The following is a 19,101-nucleotide window of genomic DNA, read 5'->3' as shown; positions in this document are numbered from 1 at the left end:
TGGCACAGGGGATGTGTTAGAATCCTCCTTTGATGGAGGCCGTCTATAGTGTTGCCAACAAGATGAGGAAGTGGGTGTTGGGCTGTGGTAGTTAGGTGGCTGGGTAGCTGGTTGAGTGTCTGTACACTCAACTGGTTAGGTGGGCTGATGTCAGGCTGGGAGTGGTCGGCAGTGACAGTTCAGGAGGGTCCTTTCTGTGTCACTCACTTGGAAGAACACAAATGCCATGCTTTCCCAATCAGTGGATATGAAGCAAAACTGAGAGAGGGTGCTGAGATGCTCGGTGTCGGTCAGGATCACAGGAGATCTCAGTACACTGGAGCGATGGGCAGAATGGAAGGGAGAGATTTAACAGGAATCAGCATCCTGTCTCCATTGTCCAGAACACCTGGGTGTTACCGATCGGGCAGGAGGGTGGGGAGCTGCTGCCCTGGGCTCTCCGGACCACACGTGGGGCCTTTGGTTCTGAGGAGAGCTCAGAGAAAGAGAAAGGAGTTGTTCATAGACTCGAAACTATTTCAGGCAGGAATGGTGGGGAAACAAATGAGACAGTTCTTTTGGAAGAGGGGAAGACTAGAGGTGGTCTCTTGGGGGGCGGGCAGGGCCCAGGGGTGAAGTACTGTTCCTTGGTGCTGGATTAGACCCAAGCTGTGGGACACTTGAGGGCAGAGCTCATTGTTGGGACAGATCTGGACTCTAGCCGGGGCCCCCAGGAGTGAGCACCACCCTCCTGAGAGCCGGCTGAGGCTGGCCTGCGGTCCTGCCCCGGGCGGGGAACACTAGCAGGCCCTCCAGGTCCAAGTCCCGAGGTCTATTTATATAACACTAACCCCGGGCTCAGAGCTGTGCTGCATTGCACTGAATGGGCCCTGTGTGAGTTACTCAGATCTTGGAAGAACAGCCGTGGCCTCCAATGAGCTCAGAAATCCCCACCTGAATTGGGCCTTTTTAGAAGTTGTTGTTTCAAATAGGCATACGTGCATGTGGCAAGAAGTGCAAATATGAACAGTGAGCTTCATTTCTATTCCAGTTTTCCCCTCCAGAGGCAACCAGTGTCACCCAGTTTCTTGTTTATCATTCCAGGGATGGGGTGTGCGTGTGTACACAGCACTATGTTTGTACATTTTCAAAGAAGTTAGCTTAGCCTACACACAGTATTACATCTTGATTAATAATGGTGATCATTTCAAATGCCCACAGACAGAGCCGGCTAATTCTAAAATAACTACAGAGTGTCCCTTGTACAGATCTGTTGTGATTCATTCATCCAGCATCTTGTAGGTGGATATTTAGGGGTACCTTGTTGTTGTAACAAATGCTGCAGCGAGATCCAAATCCATGAATTATTTCACACAGGTGTAAGTGTGTCTGGAAAATAGGTTTCCAGAAGAAGAGTTTCTGGGTCAAGGAGTGTCATTTTTAATTTCAGCATCTCTATATTTTTAGTTATCAATTCTCAGCGTATTTGTGAGGGTGAATATCTGTAGTTCCTTTCAGTAATTATTTGCGTCATTTGAGTTTCTTTGATGGTTGTTGGTCTTTTTCTTATCGTAAAACACTTCCCCTCAATTTTTCATTTCTCTTGTCTTTGTGTTGTTTTCCTTGTCTGTTTCTTATGCAGTGATTTAATTTTATGCCTTTGGGCTTCGGGGTCGCTTCTTAAGTTTAAATCTTTGGTCTGGCTGAGGTTCATTTTGATGTATGGAACAAGGTAGTGTCCAGCTTTTTTTGTTGTTTGTTTTGGACTTTTTCCCGTCTGACTTTGGAAGGGGCCTTTGGGCTCATTCCTCTGGGAGGTAGTCAGAGAGAGCTGTGTCAGGAACACAACTACAGCTTATCATTTTTCCCAATGGGCGGTTCCTCTTTCCCCCATTGGAGGGTTCCTAGTCCATCCACCATTCAAATCCCCGGGGTATCTCCTCACCATTGAGTTCTGAGGGCTGCGGCAGATGGGTCAGACTGAGGGCAGCACCACTGGGGACCTCAGTCACCACACCACAGCAGGAACAGGAAAGGGTCTTTGACCCATACCGCAGGTAGCCGGTTCTAGCTCTCTCCAAGGTCACTAGGCCATTGTCAGGCCTCCCACTGGTTTGCCTACAGTCACCTCTGGACACACCAACCCAAAGAAATTATCATGCCCATAAGGCTGAGAACCAGGCCCACCCTGTGGGGACCCGTGGCACCTTAAGGAAGCCCTTCTGCTTCCTTGAAAACAGCATGCCCAGGTCTCCGGCCTAGCTGTGAAGGGCAACCAGAATCGTGTAGGTGGATCCCGGCATCTGGTGTTTCTCAAAGTAGGGGGGTCCCCGGACCAGCAGTAGCACTTGGGAAATAGTTAGAAAGGCAAATTCTGGTTCTACTGGCTCCAAACCTGCAGGTGGAGCCCGGCAGTGTGTTTAAGAAGCCTTCCAGGTGGTTCTGATACACACTGCAGTTTGAAAGCTAGCTGGGGGCCCTGTGTGCAAGGAGGAACAGCTCACCTGGGGTCAGCAGGTGCACTTAAGGGGCCAGCCCTCGGTTTCCGCACTCTCACCTGCTGTCGGACGCCTCTCAAACTGCAGCAGCCGCTGCTTATCAGCAGGAGCAGGCAGGTTGTGTGGCCGTCTCCGAGTGTGTGGTGTCACGGCAGATTTGTGTCCCTCCTGGGCAGTTTAATTGGCATGGGTCATGGCAGAGGGATCTGCATACGGAAGGACTTGGTGAGAGTGGATGTCCCACCACCACCAACAGGAAAGAGCCCTAGGTTCCACACCTTTCTCCTTCCCTCACTAGTGATTTGCAAGCCGCTTAGCGTTTCTGAGCTCCATCTGCCTCATCTGTAGAGACAGGGTGGTACTGCCTCACTGGCCGTGCTTCCAGGTCCTGAATCAGATGAGCCCTCCTGAGGTCTCTTCTCGTTCCTAGGAACGATGATTCCATACCTGGTTCCCTTGCTTGATGAACCGAAGGTTGGAGAACGAAAAGTGTAGCTTGAGGCAGAGCCGATTTGGAGGCCACTGTGGATAGCTTGGGGTCTGTGGGTTGGGCATAGGGAGGCAGGGGCTCTGGCTCCCCCTGTAGCTGCCTGGATGGTGATAAAGAAGAGAAAGGCAAATAGACCTGGACCCCTGAGGATGAGGCAGTGCGCTCTCACCTCTGCAGTGGGAGAACAGCTCCACACACGCAGCATCCCTTGTCAGCTGAGATGGGAGCAGAGCTTGGATGAAAGGAGTTTCAAGGAAACCCACAGGCACGTGGGTGCTGAATCCTCTGGTGGTGGGGCCTGGGCCTGCCCTGCTTGCTGTTTCTGGTGGGGGCCTAGCAGACAGAGGGTGAGCTGGGTTGCTTGCCACGGGTCAGGCCTGATGCAGCTTCTCCGGGGCAGGTTGTGGGCGTCTCGTCCTTAGGCAAGGCTGGCGGGAGCCCCCGGCAGAGCCTGAGCGTGCTTTCCTCTTCCCTTTCAGACCTAACCATGAGCTACCCACCAGGCTATCCTCCGCCCGCAGGCGGCTACCCTCCAGCTGCACCAGGTAAGTGAGGCTGGGCTGGTGTCGGGGTGGAGGCGGTGCCCTCTGTGCTCCTCGTCCAGCCGTGGAGAGGGGAAGAGTAATAGTGCTTTCCAGTCATTTCTTTGCTCCCATCGTCACTCCGTAGTGCAGCCGGGTTGGGGAGGGGCCAGGGAAGAGCGTGGACCCTGGGGCCAGGCAAGGCCCGAGTCTGAAGCCACTTCTGAAAAGCCCGGACTAGGCCAGGCCCTGGTCTCTTGTCTTATTAGCTGATAGCAACGGACAAATGCCTTCTGTTCTCTGAGACCCAGTTTTCTCCTTTACAAATGGCTTCAAGCATCTCTCCTTCTCTGGACTGGCCCAGAGAAGAACGGGATAGCCAGGTAAAGACTCTGGCACAGTGTCCTCTGGAGCACTGTTGGGTGACGTTTGCCCCTTGTCACTTCTCCTGCCCTGGGCTCAAGGTGCATGGTTTCTCCACATCAGGGACCCCCCTGCAGAGGGAAAGTAGAGGCAGTCACTCACTAAGGGGCACATGTTACCACTGCAGCTGCCAGAAGCTGTGGGCCAATAGCAGGGAGGCTATGCCAGTGGGTCAGGCATACATGTCCTGCCACTGCCATCTCTGTCAGCACCTGAGCAGCAAGAGGGAGCAGGCGGGTGATTCCAGGAAGGCTCTGTCCCAAGCGTCCCAGATCCTGGAGCTGAAAAGCTAAACCCAAGGCCCTCAGAGTCTTCTCAATGCTCGATACCCCGCAGAGGGTCTTGGGAGTGTTTGCTGAACCCTGTCTTCCTCCCTTGAAGTCCAGGAAGGTTCCCTCTCCTCTTCCAGCAGCGGGGTTGGGTTAGACTCTCTTGCCGTTTCTCTTGTGTTTTCCGTGTGGTCTACAGCTGTCCGAGGCTCTGCTTGGCCTCCCCTCCTGACCACCTGGGAGCTGGATGTCTCTGCCTTTTCCTGTTGGGGGCCACCGGGGTCTGATAGGTTTGGTATTGCTTTCAGGTGGCGGTGCCTGGGGAGGTGCTGCCTACCCGCCGCCCAACGTGCCCCCCATCGGGCTGGATAATGTGGCCAACTACACGGGGCAGTTCAACCAGGACTACCTCTCAGGACTGGTGAGTTCGGCCTTCCTGCTGGGCTGCCCCAGGGGCCACCAGCATGGCCAGAGGGACAAAGGCTGCTGGTGTCAGGTGTGTGTGTGTGTGTGTGTGTGTGTGTGTACCTGTGGGCGACAAGCGTGTTGAGCTGCGTCTTAGACCATAAGGGTTTTCATCAGGGCTCTCACCGGCTCACTGTCCCTCTCCGTGTTTTGATTTTCCCATCTGTAAAATGAGGGGCGGGGGATGCACTGGGCTGTATGGTCTTCCCTTTCAGCTCTGGGGGATTGGGTAGGGGTGGTGCCTTCATGGAATATGCATCAAGCACCTTCTGTATGAGCCCAGTATAGGATGGGAGAGGGGTGAGGGTGTGCAGGTGTGTGTGTGCGTGCAGGTGCCCTGTACGAGTGGCCACGTGCAAGTGCGTGTTTGTACGTGTGGATAACTACTCTGGTTGGGCTTGGGAGCAGGTGCCTGGTAGCACGGGCAGACGTAGTGTATTTTATAATCTCAAAACAAATGTCTGCTCAATGTAAACAGCACAACCAATACATATTCTAATTTGTGCCAGGCCTGTTGTAGGCACTAGGGATAGCAAAATCCCAGCCCCGGAGTGCTTATCATTCTCAGGGAAGAGACAGACAGTAGCATAAAGAAACCGTGTGGTGGCAGAGCAAGTGTGGGTACTTTGGGCACAGGGCCAGGAAAAGGGGGCATTGGTGCAGGTGCAGGGCATGTGGGACAAGGGTTTTAGGTTGGGTGGTCAAGGTGGGCCTTGCTGAGAAGCGGATGGATGGTGCTTGGACTCAGCTTGAGCTGAGTGTGGCTCCTGGGTGGTCACTGTAGGCTCAGGGCGGGAGGGGCAGATGGATGGAACACGGCTGGCCCCTCAGGGCTGTTCATCTAAGGCTTTGCTTTGTGGACTTTCAGGCGGCCAACATGTCCGGGACGTTTGGAGGAGCCAACGTGCCAAACCTGTACCCAGGTGCCCCTGGGGGCGGTTACCCTCCGGTCCCCCCGGGGGGGTTTGGGCAGCCCCCTTCTGCCCAGCAGCCCGTTCCTCCTTATGGAATGTACCCACCCCCTGGAGGAAACCCACCCTCTGGGATGCCTTCATATCCGCCATACCCTGGGGCCCCCATGCCAGGCCAGCCCATGCCACCCCCTGGGCAGCAGCCCCCAGGGGCTTACCCTGGACAGCCGCCCATGACCTACCCTGGGCAGTCGCCAGTGCCACCTCCTGGGCAGCAGCCAGTGCCAAGCTACCCAGGATACTCGGGGTCTGGGAACGTCACCCCTGCTGTGCCCCCAGCTCAGGTGAGTGCCAGCCCTGTGCTACTCTCTGTCCCTTCTGGCCCCAAAGGCCTGAGACACGTGGCCCAGGGTCCTCTGGCAGCAAGGCTGGGGGGGATGCGGGGCTGGCGTCAGGCTCAGTCCTCCACCTCTAACTTGTAGTTTTCAGAGTGTCACTTTCTCACAGACTCCCCATCCCCCAAGTGTATTCCTGAGGCCTAGGGAGCCTCCTGTCCCCCAGCTTGGTTAGGTTGTCCCTCTGCGAGCTGGGTCTGAACGCCCTGGGTGCTCTTCATCCCTCTTGTGTTATTTACTGCCTGGGGTCTGTGTTTTGTAAGAACTGGTCTCAAGGCCTAAGCCCGATGGCTTTTAAGTCTTCAATCCCCTGGATGTGTCCTCCCGTACTGCCAGCAGAGGATTATTAAAACCAGCTTTTTGGGAAGGGAAGATTGTTGGCAGTTCCTTCAGGGTTGCTCTTGGCTCATTTTGGAGAGCAGTTCATGTTTGCAGAACCTCGAATTCATTGTCATGGTTACATGGCCAAACCAGCCAAGCGCAGGGCTAGTGGTATGTGGTAAACTACTAATTTTAGGCATAGGGTCCCCTCCCCCCTTCCCGACACCCACACATTACTTTGCTCCTGCCCTGCATCATACCTCTCTGCCTTCTCCCTTATCTTTTCTCGGAGCTTATCTCCTTAGCTCTGTTAAAACCAGTTTGTACTACATAATCCACCAAGAGACAGTTTAGGCAGGAAAAATCAAGTTTGCTCGTAGTGTAGCTTTCAGCGTCAGGAAGAAGTCTGGCAGGCAGGCAGGTCGTAGAGTGCAGAAAACAGTGCCAGGAAAGCAGAGCTAGTCCAAGAGGCAGTCAGGCTGTGTGTACCACGTGAAGGCTGTACGCTTGCATCCTGGGGGGAGCACTTTTTTCTAATGTGCGTGAAGGTGGACTAACCAGGCCCATTAGGGGAGTCCCGATGTGTGCGTGGTGGTGAGGCCTTGGGGAGAGGCCAAGCCCCTGTTCCCAAGGCCTCCCCTTCATTAGGAACCCAGGCCCAGGCCTGGAGGACCCGGGCATAGGGTAGATTTTTCAGCATGAGGACCAGCTCTAAGTGGGCTCCTAGCTGCGGGAGCCAGGTAGAAGCTTCAGTTCCAGGACACAAGGACAGGTAACAGTCATGTTAGGCCGACTCAATGTGAAGTCTCCTGTGCTTTTGATTGCAGGCTTCTTCAAGTACCCCAACTTTTAGAGGAAAGGTCATTCCCAGAGTCTGGGGTGGGCAGTCTCTCTTCTGGGGAATACAGCATCTTTCTGTCTGTCTGAGCAGTTTGGAAACCGAGGCACCATCAGAGACGCTCCTGGCTTTGACCCACTGCGAGATGCTGAGGTCCTGCGGAAGGCCATGAAGGGCTTTGGTGAGCATCCCTGGGTGGCACAAGTCCTAACCACCCTGACTCCCCAGGCACTTCCACAGTGGCTCTGTGGGCTGGTGTCGCTGGGTGGGGGCAGCCTGGCCCCAGTGGTCAAGGAAGAGAAGGTGGACGTGGGGTGCAGTTGGGATGCCTGGGAGAATTGGAAGATCCAGGCCAGGAAAGTCTGAAGCTGCAGAGCATCCCCACGAGCCCCAGCCCTGCCTACTCCCATCTCTCCTTCCTCCAGGGACCGATGAGCAGGCCATCATTGACTGCCTGGGGAGTCGCTCCAACAAGCAACGGCAGCAGATCCTCCTGTCCTTCAAGACAGCTTATGGGAAGGTGAGTGTTGGGGTGGGGGGTCCAGGGAGCCCTGGTCCCTTCTGAATCAAAGCATATCCTCCAGCATGGCCCTACTCCTGCTTTTCCTTGGGGCTGAGTGGGCCTAGATCTCCTGGACAGACAGTAAGGCACATGAGGGCATCTCCTGCTGGCTCTCAGCTGATGGCATCTTCTAGAGGTGAAGGATGCTCTGAGGGAGAAATCCCAGAGTCCACGGGGTACTGAGGTTTGATGAGAGGGGTACTGAAGTTTGATGAGAAGCGCCCAGAGATCTGGGTTCCAGCCTGGCTCTGCTATGACTCACTGAGACCACGGGAGAGTTACCCGACTCCTACCCAGGCTGTTTCCCCTGCTGGGAACCCAGGCGGCCCACCCCTGCCCTCTTCATGACCACCCTAGGTTTACCTGATAGAAGGGATTTGAAGGAAAGGGCTTTAAGTACTGAGCAAGTGTGGGGGTGGGTGTATTTTGCACTTTGGGGGCCTTGCATCTTAGAAAGGTAATACTGGGTACATATTGAATAGGCCTGTGATCTGGCCCGGTACCTCGCCTACTTTAACGTGCTGTGTGGATCTGGTTCGAAAGCAGGCTCTGATTCTGCAAGTCTGGCTGGGGCCTGAGATTTGGCTTTTCTGCCAATACTGCTGGTCTATGGATCTGGGGTGTTGTCCCTCTTAGTCATCTTCTGTGGAGTCTCAAAATAGTTTTTTTTTTGTTTGTCTGAATGTCCAATCAGGATTTGATCAAAGATCTGAAATCTGAACTGTCAGGAAACTTTGAGAAGACAATCTTGGCTCTGATGAAGACGCCGATCCTCTTTGATGCTTATGAGATAAAAGAAGCCATCAAGGTGTGTATGTGCTATATGTGCGTGTGTACGCATGCACGCCTGTGTGTGTGTGTGTGTGTGTACAGCCCGGGGAAAGGCCTGGACCGTGTTGTGTGTCTTAACCCGCTCATTAGCTACTGTTGCCAGCACGGCTCCTGGACCCTTCTGGGTTGGAGTCCAAGTGCTGTAGAAAGGGGAACATCTGGTGGCTTCCCCAAGGGGCAAATGACATATTACTCATCATCAGGGAGCATCTTAGTCTCTCTGCCTTAAAAACACAGCAGGAGCTGATGTTGCAGAGGAAGCTAGTGATGCAGTGATAAGAAGATGGGTAGGAGGTGTGGGTATATCAACCTCATTCTTTGGGACACTGTAGTTAGCAGACAACAGAAACTCTCTTGAGGAACTTATACAGAACAAAGGTGGAGAACTAGTTGTGAGGATGAAGATGAGCAGCCTAGCTTGGAGAGGGACGAACCCCAGGCAGGATTTCTCTCTCGTCTCAGCTGCTTCTTGAGTGTGTGCCTCATTCTTCCGTCTACTTCTGTGTTTCTCCTTCCTTGTCTGCTTGGCACAGCATCCCTGTCGACCCTTCTCCATGGACCTATCAGATCCAGCCACAGAGGAGACCAGCTGTCCCTTGGTCCAGATTTCAAATAGAGGGCAGTTTCTGGTGGGCTTTGTTTGGGTTCACTCTCCCCCGAACCCAATCAGTTATGACCTAAGGAGGGTCCTGCACATTCCATGCAGTCCCGTGGCTCCCAGGACCCACAGCAGGTGTCCTGTGGACGGGGCAGGGCAGCTCCCACAGACAGGGAATCTTTGTCAACTGAACAGGTGCCCCAGAAGGAACCTAACCTTCCTCAGAGGCCTGACATGCAGTGACTTTTCCTGCCCCCAAGAGTGTGTTACTCAAAACTGAGTTCACCTCTTGGTGAGTGTTGAGCCAAAAGACACAAGCAAGCCAAAGAGTGGGAGAAGGAAGAATTTATTACTTGCAGCAAAGAGGAGAACACAGGGGTTCTTTCCCAAAGCAGTGTCTCCTCGAACTGCAAAATTGGGGAATTTTTAAGCTAAGGGCATGTGTATATTCATGAAGGGGCTTGGGCAGTGTACCGAATCCGAGTTTTAGTTGATTGACGTCACAAGAGCCAGAAAAGGGCAACATCGTCATCCCTTAGGTTCCAGTTGATCTGGTGGTTGAGGCCCTGCGGGGGTTTAAACTGTGTAAAACAGCTCGAGAAGTGCTTCAGGATAGTCTTTACCATTGAGAGAATTGGGAGTCTTTACATCTCCTGCCTTAAGATCATCATTACTGAGCTGTTCATGGGCAAACATTGTGGCCAGGCCTGGATCCCAGATTAGCTTAAGCCAAAAATGACTTCTTTTGTGTCAAGAAGCCATGCCTGGTTCTCTTGCTCTGGGAACCCTCTACCGCATCTGCCTACAGTATCATTCCTGTTTTATGCACAAGGAACCTGAGGCACAGAGAGGTTAAGTAACATGCCCAAGGTCACACAGCTAATGAGCAACAGAGCCAAGATTCAAACTGACATAGAAGCCAGGCTGCTGATCCTGTCTTCCGCCTCCTCACTGTTCTTGACGCCGTCATCTCTTTCATCCTTGATGTTGCTGCCTTTTCTTAGATGTCTCCAGATGCTCCACTGTCCACTCTAGGACTTGTGTTTTCCCACATGTCCTTGCTCTTGCTTTAAACCCATTTTCTCTGTTGTTTTGCATATCATTCATGGGCTGAGCTTGGAATGAAACAGATCTGCGTCCACCTCTCAACCCCACCACTTACTGCGTGGCCTTGGACAAGTCATTGCAGCTCTCTGATTCTGTGTCCTGGCGGGTGGAATGGGGTTGATCCTTCATGTGATCTCTACGTATCACCATGTCGCTGTCATTACTGCTACTTTCCTGGGACTGTAGGGGGAGCCTTCGTGCCTCGGGCCCGGGCAGTGGCAGCAGCACCATGGGCACCATGGTCTGTGTCCGTGGCCTCTGTCGCTGGGTTTGGCGCCCTGCAGAATCACGGCACCTGCTCTGTTTCCCGGGTGCCAGCGAGGGAGCTGTAACAAGCTTGTGGTTTGGTGTGCGCTCTGCTCCGCAGGGGGCGGGCACCGATGAAGCCTGCCTGATTGAGATCCTCGCCTCCCGCAGCAACGAGCACATCCGGGAACTGAACAGAGCCTACAAGACAGGTTAGGCTGGCCCCTGGGGCCTCTGCCCCCTGCTGATCCCTGTGCTTTCAGGGCCTGGCCACACCCTCTCCCAGGGCCTCCCTTCCTGGCCTTCTTATCTCCTTATCTGCCACCCCCAACACCATGGGCCTCTATCCAAGACCCAGCCCTGCCTGCTGTTTACACACAAGCAGGTGACAGGGTAAGCAAAGGGGGAGCCTCCTGGGCCAGGATGGGGCCAGGCCTGACTGCAGACCAGGTCAGCCTGGAAGTCACAGCCCCTCCGGGGTTGCCAGTTGTATGTCCCTGGGGGGCCTTGTGGGCCACCTGTCTCCTCGTGCCAGTGCCCACTGTTGACTGTGTGCAGTGGGTGGCGTGGGCCACAGGATACAAGCGTGTTTCCCTTTCAGAATTCAAAAAGACCCTGGAGGAGGCCATCCGGAGCGACACGTCAGGGCACTTCCAGCGGCTGCTTATCTCTCTCTCTCAGGTACCTTTCCCCGGACAGAGCTCGGGGCCCACAGCGGAGAGAGGGAACGGGGTTAGGGTGGGGTGCATGACTGCAGGGAGCAGACTTGACCACACAGCCTGCTTCCTTTCAGGGAAACCGGGATGAAAGCACAAACGTGGACATGACGCTTGTCCAGAGAGATGTCCAGGTAAGTGTGGTGGCCGCGCACCTGGCTTCTGAGCCAGAGGGCTTCTCTCACTTTTTTGTATCACATGGGAGAAGTTCTGGGATGAAAAGAGCAACAGACAAGGAGTGGATTCCAGATGCTGTGAGTTTCACACAGCTCTGCTGCTTATCAGCTGCGTGACTTTGAGCTGGTCACCCCCACTTCTCTGGTCTTCAGTTTCCCCACCTGTAGGTGGGAACATGTGGGATAATATATATTACACCAGATGGCAGATCAGTTATGGATGTGGCAGTCCACGTGACTTGGTGCTTTCCCCGTGTCTGGTTGCATAGACCATTATGTTCACAAATGGGGCAGAACTCCTCGCCTATTAAGCTTTTGAAGATTTGAGCCTAGAAACCAAGCTGTCACGGTTTGTGCAGCCTTAGAATTCTGCCCTTGCCCCCAACTGGTGTGAACTGAAGACAAAAGGGGGAGCAGTCTCTTGCTGTTTGCTCTCTCTGTCCAGCTGCCAGAGCGCCTCTCTAGAGGAGTTTGGGTTTCCTACTAATGAATTCAGGCCATAGCAGTTCTACCTGGAGAGAGCCCTGCCTTCCTGATGGATGGAGCTGGCCGTACCTGTCTCCCCCTGCACTGCTCCAAGGCATGGCATTCACCAGGAACTTGGAGTGGGCTCCTCGTCTCTGTCATGTGGCAGGTTGAGGAGGACTTCTACAGGTGCCCTCTTGTGAGGGCTAGGAGAGAGCCACTCTTCTGGCCTGGCCCACTTGCTTTCCAGATGAGGACACTGAGGTTCAGAAAGGTTGAGCATTGTGTCCAGAGAAACTTGGAGGCAGAGCCTGGACAAGGGCCCAGATGCCTGGCTCATTCTCTGTGCCCAGACAGTGCCTGCCTCTGCCCTGGTCCCAGACCCCTCCTTTAACGTCTCCCTGGCTTGGGACTTGGGACACTCACCCCTTCTTTGGCTCAGAGCTGGACGCCCCTGAAGCCCTGGGCTCTGGCTCTTGCCCCAGTGGGAGTTTCCCTGTTGCTGTTCCCTGTACAGGCTGTTTCCTAGCTGAGGCAGAGGTTGCCTTGGTTTCAGGTCTTGGACCTGCTGCTCTGCCTTTTCAGTTCTGGACCTGCTCAGGCTCACCCTGGCCTGGGGGAACTCTGAGCCCCTGATGGCCACTTTCTGCCCTCAAGGATTAGTGCCTTAACATCCAAGAACTGCTACCTGAGGCCTGGAGGGCACTTCGGAGCCAGCTGATGCAGGGGTTGCAAATTGGCAAATATATTGGGTGAACACTTTCAAAAATTTAACTGAAAAATGCAAGAAGCATCATGCAAGCACCTCTCACATAAAATCCACATCCATCACTGTGATCCAGCAATTATAATATTTATTGTCTCATGCCTCCCTCGTATAGATAGAGAAACTGCTTTTAAAGACTGAGAAACTTCACATAGATACCTGGATTTCTCATGAGAAATGGATCTGGCGGCTGTGAGCCTGGGCTCCTCTGTCAGACTCGGCTGAGAAGTAGCTGCCCCTCCTCACGGGCCCCACGGGCCCCGCCACCCTCTGGGCATACAACTGGCCTGACTCCCAAATTTAAGTTACCCAGCTGGCCCCTTTGGGCTTTCAGGTTTGGGACCCTGAATGCAATCCAAACTTCACATTTTAGAGATGAGGAAACAGGCTCAGAGAGGCTCAGGCCGGTGGCCTGCCTGGAGGCCTGTGACAAGCTGGTAGCAGAGCTGGGCCTCAGGCCCACGTTTTCCTCTGTGCCACTGCTCCCTTGGTTGGGTTAAAGCTGTTCCTTGCCTGTCCTGGGCCCTAGCGGGCCTCAGCTCTCTGGGCTCAGTGGGAGGATGTGTGGGTGATGTCTAGTTCTGCACAGTGAGTGGAGCTCAGTTGGGGTCCTGCCCTCCTTCCCTTCTCCTCTGGGCCTGCAGGGCCTGGAGACTGCCAGGTTCTTGTGGGTGACCCAGGCCTGGTGTCTGGGGTGAGGCCTGACTTGTGTGCCCGTCTGCCCATCTGTCTCTCTAGGAGCTCTATGCAGCCGGGGAGAACCGCCTGGGTACAGATGAGTCCAAGTTCAATGCAATTCTGTGCTCCCGGAGCCGGGCCCACCTGGTGGCAGGTAAGGCAGAACCGGGCCTCCCTGCAGCCAGGTAATCAGGGCAGACGAGGTGTGGGAGGAAACAGCTTGCAGGAGCACTTGGCAGTTCCCCTCTGCACGGGCCCTTCACTTCCCTGAAAGTGCCCCCTGGCGGTGATTTAAAAGATCTTGTCAGCGGGTTTCCTGAGTTTCTGCAAGTATCAGATGCTGGGGGAAAGCTAGGGAGGAGGTAAGGGAAATGCGAGCTTCCTGGTGTCTTTCCGCGCTAGAATGTGGCGAATGTATTAGAGTTGAGGGAGCCTTCAAGAGCACCTGATCCAATGGTTTCCAAAGTGTGGCATAAAAAATAAACATAACAGTAATACTCAGTAACACTTATTTACCCATTCCTTCAACAAATACATACTGAGCTCCTGCCTGGTGCCAGGTCGTGGAGCAGGTATAGGGGACGGCACTGCAGAATCTCTGTTCTCATGGGGTTCACCTGCTTGTTTGGGGAGACGGGCAGTAAACAAAAATTAAGCACCATCTGTCCCAGGTGGTAAATCCAAATCCTCCCACTTTACAGATGAGGAGCAGGCGCAGGGCAGCTGGGGAAATTAGGTCGCCCAGCTGGGAACGGGACGGAGCTGGGATTTGAACTTAGACTGAGGGCCTCCAGGGCACACTTTTTAATGTCTACGCTGTACTGTAATGAAGAGTGAGTGAACACATGTTCACCTTAATCACTGTTTATTTTAATGAGCATGGAATATATATGTGGCCCATCAAACCCCAGGTTTCAGACATTATTAGTCAGGAGAAAAGAGGAGCTGATCTGAAGAAAATAGTAAATAATGAAGATGGACAGAGAAATAGCGGAAATCACAATACTGATATGCAGATAACAGCACTTTGGAGAACACAAATTGAAACTGAGACCCCAGCTAGGGAACGGGGGGTTTAAAGGGATGGAGTTAGGACCCAGGTCTCCACGGTGCCACCTGCCTGTCCCGGAACCCACAGCCCACTTCCCCGGGGGTGGCCCATCCTCGGGTAAGCTGGGGCGCTGGACGGGCATTAGCGTGCAGTCAGATTGAGAAAGCCCAGCACGTGGAATGATGGCTGGCGTGACTGGAAGTGCGAGGGATTTGAGAGGAGTGTTGGTGTCGGGGACTCCAGGACAGGGGATTGAGGTGCGACTGGTAAGCAGTCTGGCGAGGGTGGTGCTGGTCAGGGGACCAAGTGAGCAGACCTGGGGGGGCGGCGGGTGCACTGGCCTGGGATGAGAGCTGGGCAGGTGTGGTCAGTGGGGCCGCCGGGAGAGGTGGGCTCCTGGAAGGCGGAGGCCTCCTCACCATGTGTCCTGTACGAGTCAGCTTGGGCTGCCTTCATAAAATACCAGAGACCGGGTGACTGAAACAACAGAAGTTTACTTTCTCACAGCTCTGGAGGCTGGAAGTCCAAGATCAAAGTGTCGCCAGGCCTGGTTTCTCCAGAGGCCTCTCTCCTTGGCTTGCAGACGGCCACCTCCTTGCCGTGGCCTCACGTGGTCTTTCCTCTGGGTTTGCATCCCTGGTGTCCCCTGTGTGTCCACATCTCCTTTTCTTATAAATATTCCAGTCAGATTGGATTCGGGCCCATGCTAAGGGCCTCATTTTAATTTAATTACCTCTTTAAAAACTTTAACTCCAAGTACAGTTACATTTGGAAGTACTAGGGGTTAGAATTTCAACATAGGAGTCGGGGGTGGGGAGCAGAATTCAGTCCATAATGAGTCCCTCTGTCTTCTCATTAGTTTTCAACGAGTATCAGCGAATGACGGGTCGTGACATTGAGAAGAGCATCTGCCGGGAAATGTCCGGGGATCTGGAGCAGGGCATGCTGGCCGTGGGTAGGTGTCCTGGGCCCGCCCACCGGGGGCGGCAAGTTTTCAGGCTGCTCACCCATCCTCTGGTTGAGGAAGAGAGTAGTGATGGTCCAAGATTGCTAAATCCAGCTGCCTACGTGGTGGGAAGTCAGGCTGTTTCCCGGATCACTGTGTGGTTGTACCCCCAGCCATCCTGGAAGTGGTGTCTTGTTTATATTTCAAGCAAAGCTCCAGGGGAGGGAGCTGAGTGTGGGCACTCGTGGGAGAGCAACCAACTGCTCTCCTGGAGGAAGATGACTCACATCCTGCTAAAAATACATCCCTGCAGGCAGTTGTCAGATGTTTGTGATGGAAGCACGTGGAAAGATTTTTTTTACTTGCCACAGCAAAACGGGCCATTGCTAAGGAAGCTGGCATAGCTCCCAGGACGCTGGTGCGCTTCCTGCAGTGACTGTGTCCTGCCCTCTGGAGCAGGGACTGGAGGGCTCCAGGTCCTTCCACCCCACCTCCCAGAGAGGGGTTAGCCCTTCTTTATACCCACTTGGGAACATCACAATTTGCCTGTCTTTTCCTTTGCTTTTCCGGATGGGACCAATGTCCCTTCATCGCCCATGGTAGGTATCATGGCCTGAGAACCCCAAGGAGACATTCACTCCACTCAGCCATCCTTCTCCATGAGGGTCACACCACCTCCAGCCCATCCACTCCTGCCCGAGAAGCAACATGGTTCCTTATCACCATCCATGTTCCTTCCCTACGCAGCCCCTTTCAGCACAGTGGTTACCAGGAAAGCGGTTGGGTTGGTGTCCAGGCTCTGCATGTTTCTGTTCCAAAGAGCTGGAGCAGGATCGTTGGATAATTGAGCCTGGAGGAGATGGGGGAAGAGGAAGCTACATGTGGTGGTGTGTTTGATTGACATCAGGCCTGAGAGGATGCTGTGAGCTCCATGTCCTCTCCACCCCCCACCCCAGACTTGGTTTTCTGCAGATTGAGTTACACTGTGTTTCTCTTTTCCAGTGAAATGTCTCAAGAATACCCCAGCCTTCTTTGCTGAAAGGCTCAACAAGGCCATGAGGGTAGGTAACCCCCACGTGCAAGGTCTGGGTGGGAGGTGTCTCAGCCCTACCTGTGACTGGTACCTTGCTCAGGGAAGGGGGCATGAGGAGAGCCATCCTTCAGCCAAGAGGACAGAGGACAGAGGGCCCATTGGTGTGGAGGGGCCCATGGCCCAGGGCAGTTGGGGAAGTGGGCGGTGAGGAGTCCCGTTGCCCACAGCCCACAGCCTTTGGCGGACTTTCTTTAGGGAGCAGGAACCAAGGACCGGACCCTGATTCGCATCATGGTGTCTCGCAGCGAGGTCGACCTCCTGGACATCAGGGCAGAGTATAAGCGTCTGTATGGGAAGTCGCTGTACCAGGATATCACGGTACGATGGGGCCTCCGGGGCCTCCCCGGCCGCTCCTGCTGCCCCCTTCGCCCTCCCTCCCTGTGGTTCTGCATCTGTCAGGGAGGAGTCAGTCGTGTCCCCGACCCTGGAAGGCCTGCAGCCTGGCTCCCCGGGCTCCCCACTGAGTCACTCATCTCCCTCGGCTGAGGCGGAGGCAGTTCAGAGGGAGGGCTTGGGGTCCAGTTCTGACTTTTCTCCCTGCTCATTGTGTGCTCTAGAGCAGCTTCCCTGAACCTCACTAAACTCCAGTTCCATCATCCTTAAAATGAGGATAGTAATACCTCAATTATTACTCAAGTGTTGTGCATCTTGAAGGAGGCCGTCCACGTGAAGCACATTGTGTGACCGTGTAAAGGTCTCATAGACGCTACTCCTCTGTCATCACTGTGTGCGAGAGCCGGTCTGGCAAAGTAGATTCCTGTCAGGGATTGGGGGGGGGGGTCCTGACAGTAAAATTCTCAGCTCACGTGAACCTTGAAATTGAAGTCACCACGCCCAGGTCCTGATTTCAGACTCACTAAGCTTGATATTGGGCGTCCCTGAGAGAAGGTTCTTGGCTAGAAAAAGGATGCTGTTGGTAGCAGAGAATTAGTAACTATTCACAAAGTATCTTGCGTGTGTCAGCAGGCCGTGGGCATCTGGAAGAACCCATTGGCCTTGCCCTCGAGGAAGGAAATGAAGGAAGGATGTGATTAGAAACTAGCCAAGTGTGGCCATACTTCTAAAGTAGGTGCAGTGGGCCCAGATGGAGGAGATGAGTGTGAGCTCGGGTGCCAGGGGATAGCAGTTCCCTCCCCTGGACGGTCTCATCCCAGTCGGTTACATTTCTTGCACAGGGCACAATACTGGGTTTTGGCATAATCTCAACTTAGTACAACAAAAATACACTGGGCCAAGGCCACCCTTAGCCTTGGGGAGGGGTGCTTTTGGATGTTTGAAAGTTTTTTGTGTTTGTTCTTCAAATTCTGACTTTGATCATTGGGGTGAGTTAGTATTCTGTTTTTAAACGAAAAGCTGGGGAGGCTGAACTGTGTTGTCCAAGGTGTGTGCCGCAGGCGAGGCCGAGTGTATGAGCCTCCGATGGGGGGTTTCCTGGGATGGGGCCGCCCCTCTGTAAGGGCGCCTGAAGCAGAAGAAAATCAGGAGGCCAAAGCCAGCCACACCTCTCTTAACTGATGTTTTACTTGTTTCTGTGACCAGGGAGACACTTCAGGGGATTACCGTAAGATTCTGCTGAAGATCTGTGGTGGCAACGACTGAACGGTGACTGGTGGGTCACTTCTGTCCACCTGCTGGCAACAGCGATGCCAGGAAAAGGCTAAAAGAATGTCCGTCGGTTTCTAATAAGTCCACAAAGCAGCCCCCAGGTGTCCCAGTGCGGACTGTCTATAGCACCTTGGCCCACCCTCCGCCCGCCCTCCTGATCCGTATCGTATATCACGCTTGTGCTGAAGGAGCTGGGCGGGAACTCTCAGGGTGCCTCCCCACACCCCTCTCAGCCTCTTGCTGCTGAAGTAGACGTTCTGTTTCCTGACTCATGCAATCCTGCCCCTTTGCTTGTGGCCGAGACTCTTGCTTCATCTTAGTGGAGTAATTTTGTATGTTTATTTGGAGGCGCTCATTTTTTTATATAGTCATGGCCAGACAAATGCACCCATGTCTCTGTTGCATACACGGTTCTCGTGAGAGGTGGGGGTTGGGGGCGCCGTGTCTTCACTGAGGAGTAAAAGGGAAAACCTTTAGGGGTAATCTTCGCATCTGGCGAGAATGTGTCATGAGCTTTGTTATTGCCAAACTCATTCCTTTTTAGAAAAGAAAGAAAGGGAAAAAAAAACAAAAAAGGCCAGAAAGTCATCTGTTTCTTCTTCCATGCAAAACCACAAGAACAAAGCCAGCTCCCTGCCAGTGTGCCAGTGACAGGGCTTCTTGTGATTGAGAATGTGCCTTAAATCTGAATGTCAATGGCCAAAAGCTGTTTCTAAATTAAAGCCAGCCAGCTCTGGATCGTTCTGGAAGTGTTTTCCTGGTGCAAGGCATGTTTTCTTCTGGTCCATGATTGTATCCTGTAGCTCAGGGGTTCCAGCCTTACTAGCCAGTGAAGACTTACATGACTTCAAACAGAAACTTGTGCTGGGAAGCCCTACGTGTATATAATTCACAGGGACTGAACTGTAAGGACATGAGAAAGGGAGGTTCCTGAAATTCATGCTCCTGGCCCAAAAGGTGTGGGGATCTTGGTCAGATGTGGGTGCGGTGAAACCACTGAGGGCAAGTAGGGACAGTGCGGTCCTTCACCCCGGTCCTGAAGGAGGGACACAGGCGGGGGGTGTGCATGACTCCTGGGGGCGCCCTTACGGCCAAGGGTCAAAGAGACACGAGACCAGTGCCTCCCCTCAGGGGCCCTTCTGTCTGAAAGG

The 19,101-nt window shown here is 53.8% G+C and overlaps 1 protein-coding gene across 1 annotated transcript in view; it reads left to right on the top strand.

Annotated features, from left to right (window-relative positions):
• The window catches only part of ANXA11 (annexin A11), a 38,446-nt gene extending 19,760 nt beyond the window's left edge, over window positions 1–18,686 (top strand). Inside the window, exons 2-15 of the mRNA XM_031682322.2 lie at window positions 3,447–3,512; window positions 4,489–4,601; window positions 5,514–5,900; window positions 7,204–7,291; window positions 7,536–7,630; window positions 8,367–8,480; window positions 10,576–10,666; window positions 11,056–11,135; window positions 11,248–11,304; window positions 13,316–13,409; window positions 15,166–15,261; window positions 16,255–16,313; window positions 16,541–16,663; window positions 17,885–18,686. Of these exons, the coding sequence (XP_031538182.1) occupies window positions 3,455–3,512; window positions 4,489–4,601; window positions 5,514–5,900; window positions 7,204–7,291; window positions 7,536–7,630; window positions 8,367–8,480; window positions 10,576–10,666; window positions 11,056–11,135; window positions 11,248–11,304; window positions 13,316–13,409; window positions 15,166–15,261; window positions 16,255–16,313; window positions 16,541–16,663; window positions 17,885–17,944 (1,515 nt within the window). The 5' untranslated portion in view covers window positions 3,447–3,454 and the 3' untranslated portion in view covers window positions 17,945–18,686. The remainder of the gene's footprint in view (window positions 1–3,446; window positions 3,513–4,488; window positions 4,602–5,513; window positions 5,901–7,203; window positions 7,292–7,535; window positions 7,631–8,366; window positions 8,481–10,575; window positions 10,667–11,055; window positions 11,136–11,247; window positions 11,305–13,315; window positions 13,410–15,165; window positions 15,262–16,254; window positions 16,314–16,540; window positions 16,664–17,884) is intronic.
• The last annotated feature ends 415 nt before the right edge of the window (window positions 18,687–19,101 follow it).

Source organism: Vicugna pacos, chromosome 11 (genome assembly GCF_048564905.1).
Source record: "Vicugna pacos chromosome 11, VicPac4, whole genome shotgun sequence".
Classification (NCBI taxonomy): domain Eukaryota; kingdom Metazoa; phylum Chordata; class Mammalia; order Artiodactyla; family Camelidae; genus Vicugna; species Vicugna pacos.
The sequence above is the reverse complement of the archived record's forward strand: the minus strand, read 5'-3'. Positions and strand labels throughout refer to the sequence as shown.